The sequence below is a fragment of the Sycon ciliatum genome, chromosome 5 (genome assembly GCF_964019385.1).
Source record: "Sycon ciliatum chromosome 5, ocSycCili1.1, whole genome shotgun sequence".
NCBI classification, from domain to species: domain Eukaryota; kingdom Metazoa; phylum Porifera; class Calcarea; order Leucosolenida; family Sycettidae; genus Sycon; species Sycon ciliatum.
The window spans coordinates 8,114,921-8,123,851 of NC_088647.1; the positions used below are offsets into that span (position 1 = coordinate 8,114,921).

An 8,931-nucleotide genomic window follows, 5' to 3' on the forward strand; every position below is an offset into this window, starting at 1 on the left:
CCCATTGAAAGAGAAGACGACAAAGAAGACAAGGCCTCAAGTGCGCTAGACGCCCACCGGTGCACCGGCTTTCTCTAACTCTTATAGGATAGATAGCAAACACACCCACGCCCACTCACAAACACATCCAGTACCATGTATATGTGCCCGTGGCAAGAGAAACACACAAATCTGCAAATGCACTGGGTGTGCACAAAACACCTACCCACCCACACACACCATACTTCACCATTCATCAAGTCAGAAAACGCAGGTTTAAGTTCAGTGTTCAACACCTTCAACACTTCATCAGGCAATGCGCTCTTTACTGGGTGAGCAAGATCAATCGAAAAAGAAGTGGGAACTAGAATAAAACGTTAAAGACTAGACTATAGACTAGCTGTTAAAATGTGACACACACGCACATTGTGACCATACCTAGATAGGTTAGTTTCATGTCAGATGAAAAAATTAGGAATTACTGCGCGTGTGCAGATTAGGACAGAAGAGTCAAGCAAGATAAGAATCAAGATTGAGATGGAGCCCGACCTACCAACGTGAAGCGGAAGGGCAGAGATTGTTTTCCGCCGAGACGTAGTCTCCATGGTTCATGCAAGAACATTTCACACGGCCCTAGCTGGGCAGAGATAGAAGCCACGACGTGACAGGATCGCATATCAGATGAGAATGTAAGGCATGAGATGGATAGCAGACTCGATACGAGCAGTTACAGCGGAAACGCTGGACACGTAGCCGGTGAAAGGGAGAAAGCGAGGGGATACATTTCTGACGAATCCGATGCGCCAAGAATATTCTCTTTTACACACACCGAAAGTGCATGGGTTAAAATTCAGAAGTTAAAAATGGACTAGTTGAATAGTTACACAGCGAGGGAAAGGCTAGGACTCTTTCACAGATCTAGACATACCTAGGACAAGGGGACAAAGGAGCTAATATTAAACAATGACAGCCAAGATATTCTCAAAAGTACCATGGGTGGTGTTCGTGTCTCTCGCTGATGACATGCTTGAAATGACCCTGCACCAGAGCAGAGCAGAGCACAGCACAGCAGAGCACAGCAGAGCACAGCACAGCAGAGCACAGCACAGCAGAGAGCACAACGGGCTCATTTATTTGGCACGATCATAAAATTAAACAACAATGTTACAGCTTTGCAAAGTGACGCGGATGAGTGATCTTCTATTATCACAATGTCATGATGCTGGGCAAAGTGTCAGTCTCTGAATGTCTGCATCGTCCATCGGCCTCGATGCTTTACTGTCGTCCGCAGATACTTCAACACACACACACACACAAACACACACACACATGCGCGCGCATGCAGCATTGTGCAAATTCAATGGTGCAAACGTGAGACCCTGTCACAAGGCTGTGGGCTGTGGGTGCCTTTGTAGACACTTCGAGAGCGAGTGCGAATACAGAGGATCAACCAGGCATCTTACGCATGGTTTTGTACTGTGTCCGTTGTAATGTTACATGTAGATTTCCTCGCGCTAGTGGAATGCTGCACAGTCACACCTGGCTTAACCGCACACATCCGCTTTCCACGAAAATATCCGGATAGGCGAGGAAACCAGATAACCGAACACCGGTTATGTTGGATGCATCACGTGTGCTGTAAATCTGTAACCAGTTATTTTCTTCCGGATGGCGAAGTATCCGGATAAAAGAGGACCGGATAAGGGCGCATTCACACGCCCGGATAAAACACGGCAGTTGGGAAAGTTGTCATGTCAAAGTGCTCGCGTGATGTTCCTGGCGCGTTTCCGCCAGGAAAAGTTGCCCAGCGCGCGGAGGAGCCCTGGGAAAGATTTTTTGTTGGCGCACCCGGTACGTTCCACAGTACTCTTCATCAAGAAAGTCGTCTGCCTCTCCGGGAGCGTGCATCTCTGCTTTTTTTGTGCCACAGTGGTACTTTGTTCTCCCAGACACCTCTCTGCTCCTGGACGCTTCGGTGGATTGACCACCAACTGCGTTCCCGTCTGAGAGAGGCAGAGCACGCCATGAACATCACGAGCGCTGACGATTGAGAGAACGACGACGACCACGGCGAGAAGTTGAAGAGAGCGGTGTTGGGCGATATGGCAATCTAGAACATGACAGTGACAGGTTAGGTTTGCCCAAAGCGGACGAGGCCCTCTTGAAGAAGTCGAATGTACAAAACCGGCCATGCTCTCTCTCTATCTCTATCGTTCTCTTCCTCTCCTGTACAAATTTTGTTTTTGCCACGCCTGGTTGGCATGGCGAAAAGAGCGCCTTCGGGGATTTGAACGCTTTTTACGAAGTACGCCTGAATGCACCGTAACACTTTTCACGCCAGGTAAGCTGCACCCGTATCCGGTTTTTCCGTGCGTGTGAATGCGCCCTGAGCGAGGTCTGACTGTACCTCCATCACCTCCGCCCCCCTCTTTTCTGAAATCCCCCTCCGTATATATATTCTAGTGAATGCTTCTTGGTCATATCATGCCGTCTGATGAGTGTTTCCTAACACGAAACTCGGAGTAACGGCAGAAAAGGACTTGGTTTTGTCATTGTCGTGTGAGAATTGTAGATAACGTGTGAATGCGGCCATACAGAAGTTAGCAGGTTTCCTTGAGATTCTCATCTCACATCACCATATCAAGCCTACCAGGACCAGGCCCCGTCCACAAGAACTTGGAACAGTGTTGAGCTTGAAGCAGTGCATCTGAAGTCCACTCTGTGCTCTTGCAAATCCGGCATCTTGCACGTGCGAGTGTTGGTCAGGGAGAGAGAGAGGGAGAGAGAGAGAGAGAGAGAGAGAGAGAGAGAGAGAGAGAGAGAGAGAGAGAGAGAGCCTACATAAGCCCGACTGCAAGGAAATAAAAGGAAGAATCAACTTACCCCTTCTCCTGCAAGGCATCGTGGACATGGAGCTGCTGGAGAAGCAAAGCGTGGCTGAAGGCAACAAACAAAGTTCAGAGAAGAACCATCACTTCTACACAGAAAGTCTAACACACTTTCAAAGGGGATTCTTATGATAGTACTAGCAGCACCCCAGGCCAGCGTTGCCTGGCCGAATGTGGCATGCGGGTGAAGCAAGTACATGAACAGCACACGTGCTCAGCACGTGGTGGTGGCCAGACTGCTGAAGTCCTGGTGAGGGAGGTTCCTCTTGGTTGGAAGGAGAAGGAGGGACGTCTGTTACGCCTTCGGGAGGCTGGTCAGGGTTGTCCATCACCTGGTGGCGGATGAAGCGGCTCAAAAAATTCATAAACTTACGAACAAAAGTGCGATGCGCTCTTCACTGCATGCAGATCAGATGCAGAGTGCAGTCAGTGCAGATCTTTTGTATCCTTTTGTTGCAGCTGTTTCTATTTGCAGAGAACGGTTCACGTGGTCCGCAGCGCTTGTGCGGCTGCTAGTGCTACCTATGGCCTAGGCTAGGTGGCTACATGATTCGCACGCTTCGCGTGCTCAGTGCTTCTGCGCGCGGCTGCTACTGCTACTCGTACTGATCGTGTCTGCTATAACTTAAGCGCTACCACCTACACTGTTCGCACGCTTCGCGTGCTCAGCACGTGGTGGTGGCTACACGATTCCAACGCTTCGCGTGCTCAGTGCTTCTGTGGCTGCTTCCGCTAGCTACACGATTCGCACGCTTCGCGTGCTCAGTGCTTCTGCGGCCGCTAGCTACACTGTGCTACACTGTTCGCACGCTTCGCGTGCTCAGGGCAGCGCTGCTCCGCAGCGCTTCAGCGTGACACAAAAACACACGTCACAGGTGCCTCTTCTTTATAAGGAGCGTGACACACACACACACACACAGACACACGTCACAGGTGCCTCTTCTTTATAAGTAAAGATGTACATGACTGTCAACACTCACGTGGGACAAGTCATACAACCCCCCCCCCCAGAGAGGATCCACACAATGACACATTAGTAAGATCCTGGGCTACAACATCACACTAGAAGATATAAGTACATTGACACAAAACACTTAGGATGAAGACCCAGGTCCTCAAAGCCTAAGCATGAAACCAGGATGAGTATCACATGGCAGGTCCACCAATGGGGGGCTCTCTGGCATTGGTTTGGCGTTCAATAAGAGGTTGCAAGGTTTTGTTCATGACATGCACCTGCTGTCAATAGAGCTTTTTTCAAGGACGGACCAATGGTCACTTTGGGGGATCACGTGCGAGAAATTTAGAATCGCTGGTGAACAGGCGAAGCCCAGGTCACATTCAGTTTGCACGGAAATGGACGCAGGGAGGTGAAAGAAGCACTAGGATGGCGCTCAACTTCATGTCCGACACTCGTGCGGACTCAGAACAGCTGCCGGGAAGCACTTCCATGGCTTGGACGAAAAGAGAACTAACTTCAAGATGGCTCCAAGCGCTGGTGGAGACGAACCTGTCACTTTTCGTATACTTTTCAATGCGCCCGTTCACCACAAACTCGGGGTGAGCGCCACGGACGGGCACGGCGCTGCGTCCTTGAAAAAGCTCTATAGAATACGCTGCGCATATCATAAGCAGTATGCATCATCAGAAAGGAGTTGTGAAGCTTTGCTATGGCAACGACAACACTTTTGCTGGTGGAAAAAGTCAGTACATGATGGACCGACTCTCACACAAACCACAACTATTCCTTGGACTGCGCCAATGAAACGGAAATGTTGGGCTGCTTTTATAACAGGCTTGTGTACATGGCACATTTTCTGCTCGTGCATGCCCAAAATACACGTTCATCAAGCTCTCACAGAGTTGGAGTTGTATTCAGGTCGCACAACGGCATCGAGTACTATTTTGAACTCGCCAGTCAACGTGACTGGCATGCATGCCAGAATGCCCTGGAAAAATACAGGCTGGAACTTCCATTTCTGCGCGTTCAAAAGCCAGAAGAATGCGGAGAAGCGCATGGCTACCTGCGCATACGCACCAGTTATGAACACAGCTTTTGAAGCAACAGAGCATGAATGCTTTAGACGTTGGCATACACACGTCTATGTCTCTCTCTCTCCTCTCTCTCTCTCTCTCTCTCTCTCTCTCTCTCTCTCTCTCTCTCTCTCTCTCTCTCTCTCTCTCTCTCTCTCTCTCTCTCTTGAGGTCAGTCCAACGTCCTAATACAAGTGAAGTCATGGTCAATAATGTGTGCACGTTAGTTACATGTGCAGATAATCCATTATCGGGGCATGTAGCAAGGAGTGGGAATACCACTGTCCACTGTCCAGAACTGGTGATCTTACTGCCATGCTGTATGGATTCTGCCCGAATATCAACCGCTTGCATCTGTGAGTGGCATTTGTTCGCCACACACCCCATGCCAAGCTGCAGACTGAGTCTCCGTACCTTTGTTCTCCGGATTCAACTATTTGATCGGCTGATGCTGTACAACTGGAGTGCAAACCCCAATTTTCAAATTTTTAGTGAGTACACACGAAAATCAGCACGTGCAAAATACTTTAAATTTTTAATCTATGTGTGATCTGCAGATCGTTGTCTGATGCTTACCCCTTGCCCGAAGTCGGTGGGTGCTGGGCTGTTGAGCATGGGCGACTGTGTTGTGCTGGATGAACTGCTGCAAGACGACATTAGACTGTGAGGCGCAGGCCCTGATGTCCTGGCTTCCACTACGTCCATACTGCAATCAGTGTTCAACGATTCACCTGCTGCCTGAGAAGTCATTGCCTGCTGCTGGAGCTCCTGGTGCTGCATCATGCCATAAGAGCTGACACCAACGGTCTGATTCAACAATGGAGAGCTGAAATGATGCGTGGCGGGAATCACTGCCGCTTTTGAGCTGAACAGCGCGAGAGAGGTCGGAGGCTGATTCAATGAATCCATTGCCATTGGCATCATAAAGCTGCTATTGGCTTCTGACGTACGGAATCCAGCGTCTCTGCGTTTCTAAAACATTAGGAAACAAACAAAATACGTAGCAGTCTAGTTGCGATACAGTATAGTCAGGCATTTACTTTACATTTTTACACCACTCGACAGGAAAACACCTTCGTACCTCGCAACCTTGAAGTAAACTGGGTTCCTCATTGTTATCCAGTCTCCTCTTCTCAGGCTTGCACCACTCCATTCTTGAGGAACTAACCCAAGGGATGAACACTACTGTCACTGTGCAGTCTGTTCAAAGCCAGGAGCTTCTCTCTCGTCCACTAGGTGTGTGTTGATTTCCCTCAGACACCACTGCAACTCGTAGATATCTCAGCCTACAAGTACAACAAACTGGTTACTTCAACGCAAGAGAGAAGAGAAGAAAAACAAGAACGTGGGGAGGCTCAGGCCGGATACAAATCACATGCTCGCGCTCCCGCGTGCCGTGCATGCACTGCATGCATTTTTTACACGCGCACACACACATCCGTCTACTCTCGACTGTACGATCGTACGAGAGTACTGGATCAGTTCAAACTTCAAACCACCGCGCGCCACGCGCCCGGCCCACGAGCCACGACACGAATCCGTTACGCACTGTGACGTCACGATTAAATCCCATGACGAAGCGCGTGGTAGGAGCTTTTATTTTTTTTAGGGTGCGTTCGTTTTCAACTTTTTGATCTCGGGCTACAGTCATGACAGTAGGGGGCGTTCATTTTTGATCTACAATGACTATGTACATGACTGTATGTACATGATTGTACAGTGCTGGCAACTGAAATCCGACCGTATTCAGGTATTTCAGTTGCCAGCACTGTACATGCACCGGTACATGTTTGGGTAGAGTATACTTCTTTCGGTAGAACTTCAAGTGCTCAAAGTTTTTCGAATACTGTATTAATAATCTACGTGGAGATAAAAGTTTAATAATAGCAATGAAAAGTATGAATGCCGCAGACATCACCACGCAACATGACAATTTGTTCAAGGTTTGGTTTTGTGTGTTTCCAAAATCGATTTTCACGTTCCGATCATCAGTGGAAACTTACCGAACTTACCACAAGTTACCCGTCATGTGTCACACTTCTTTGGATTTTTAACCTTTGTTTTTCCCTTGATCTCTTTAGTTCCGTATTTCCACTGATGATCGGAACGTGAAAATCGATTTTGGAAACACACAAAACCAAACCTTGAACAAATTGTCATGTTGCGTGGTGATGTCTGCGGCATTCATACTTTTCATTGAATACTGTATTATTATTAATTTATTATAGACTACAAAAGAGAAAACGAACTTAGAAGTTGCGATTTCGCGGTAATAGTCAAGTGTCAAGTTCGGCAAGAAGCGTGTGTTCCTAGTTGGAACAATCAACTTCTTTACAAAAGAGAAAGACCAAGGAACTACAAGTTACGCTATACTGTCCACTAACACCACCAGTTACTAAACAATCAGCTCATGCGATAACATTGCACGACACTGACCGACGGTACTGACGTTCTACAACTAACTGGATAACAGCTCAGCCTCTAGCACATCTTGGATGCGCACTTCAACAGCCGTCCAACTTGGAAGGTTCTAAGTAAGTTATAGAAATAACATAAGGAGGGGAAGGTGAGCGCAACCAAGATAAGCACGAGCTGAAAGTCTCAGCTGTGAAGGACGTTGGCGGATGTTCATGCATGTCGATGACGATACTGGCAAGACCATTGGACAATACGGTCAAAAGGCTGTTGGAGTGCGCATCCAAGATGTGCTAGAGCTGTTAGCCAGTTAGTTGTAGAACGTCAGTACCGTCGGTCAGTGTCGTGCAATGTTATCGCATGAGCTGATTGTTTAATAACTGGTGGTGTTAGTGGACAGTATAGCGTAACTTGTAGTTCCTTGGTCTTTCTCTTTTGTATAAATTATACCTTGGCTCTCCATCTGAGTACATTCCTGCACACCTGATGAGCCGTCTTTATATACGGCGAAACGATCGTCGTGTGAAACTGCTGCTTGTTACCCCTGCTTTTTGTCCATCTATTTAAAGGGGCACTCCGGCTTCATTTTCGACGCCGAGTTTTCGATGGCAAGACGAAGGTAGGTGAAAGAGAAGACCCCTCGAACAAGAACGAGTCTCCAGAAGCGATCGAGTCGAGCGGGAAGACGACTTTTGAATTTCGCCGAGCGAGCGCTGATGACGTAATGAGGGATTAGCTTGCCGGTGGAAATGCACCTACGCACATACATTTCACATACTTTTTGGCCAATTTTCAATCGAAGAGGAGGTTGTTTTCTATGTTCTCCCAACGTTGTGAGCGATCCCGTCTTCTATACCCTTCCAGGTATCCTGAGGGTCTTCCAGAGGAGAATTTATCTCCAGCAAAGCGTTGTTGATCCGCTAAATTCGTCTCGAGACATATTCACCCAGTACTGATAAATGTAGAATGTTGAATCTGTGATAATTGTTATGTAAGTGACAAATACGAACATTTTGGCCAAAAAAGGTGCCAGTAAGGGGGGGGGGAAGATAGCATGAAAAATATGTGGGGGGGGGCTAGGTGTTGCGAAAAAATTTCACCTCAGTCAAAAAAAATCAGGAGCCAATGTCTACAACATGATAGCATGATTGCACAAACAAAAAGACACCTACGCAGCACGTACAGCAACACCTGCATGATGATTGTACAACAGCCCCTACAGCAACACCCAACAAACAACAACAACAACAATAACCACAGCATCAGCATGAGCAGCAGCAACAACAACAATACTACAGAACATTGAACTTGGTATCAGTGATGAGTCTACACATCGCCCAACAACCGCCATCCATTGTCACTGTTCACCGCTGGCTAGGGGCCAGCGGATAATGCTCCGAAAATGTTTGTATAATGCAGTGTCTGCTCCAGCGCCGGGTGAGCCGGGTAATCCACCCAGTTGGGCGGCGCTTGGACCCGATTGAGAATATAGTACCGGGTCACAGGTAGTAGTAGTAGTAGAATTTATTATTTTACTAGGGAACTCCCAACAGGCGTTGCCTTTTTACTGGGAACCCTAGGAATGACTTGGTGCTTGTGACAAATGCAGAAAGGGGCT

At 47.9% G+C, this 8,931-nt stretch overlaps 1 protein-coding gene across 2 annotated transcripts; it reads right to left on the minus strand.

Moving 5' to 3' along the window:
• Positions 1-254: 254 nt before the first annotated feature.
• LOC135817425 (uncharacterized) lies at positions 255-6,268 on the minus strand. 2 transcript variants are annotated; one of them, XM_065330606.1, is made up of 4 exons: positions 5,980-6,268; positions 5,475-5,870; positions 2,863-2,916; positions 255-1,017 (listed from the first exon to the last, which is right to left on the minus strand). In XM_065330606.1, exons 1-4 carry the CDS (start codon positions 6,049-6,051, stop codon positions 961-963), a joined length of 579 nt encoding a protein of 192 aa, XP_065186678.1. In that variant the 5' UTR covers positions 6,052-6,268; the 3' UTR covers positions 255-960. The 2 variants fall into 2 exon arrangements, with proteins under 2 accessions (XP_065186678.1, XP_065186677.1); XM_065330605.1 differs by lacking the exon at positions 255-1,017 and adding an exon at positions 1,035-1,273.
• Positions 6,269-8,931: the final 2,663 nt, after the last annotated feature.

Coding starts and splice junctions, on each gene's coding strand:
- LOC135817425 (XM_065330605.1), bottom strand. CDS start 6,051: ATGGAGTGGTGCAAGCCTGAGAAGAGGAGACTGGATAACAATGAGGAA. Junction 5,871..5,979: donor GTTTACTTCAAGGTTGCGAG/GTACGAAGGTGT, acceptor CTAATGTTTTAG/AAACGCAGAGACGCTGGATT. Junction 2,917..5,474: donor CCACCGACTTCGGGCAAGGG/GTAAGCATCAGA, acceptor TGTTGCCTTCAG/CCACGCTTTGCTTCTCCAGC.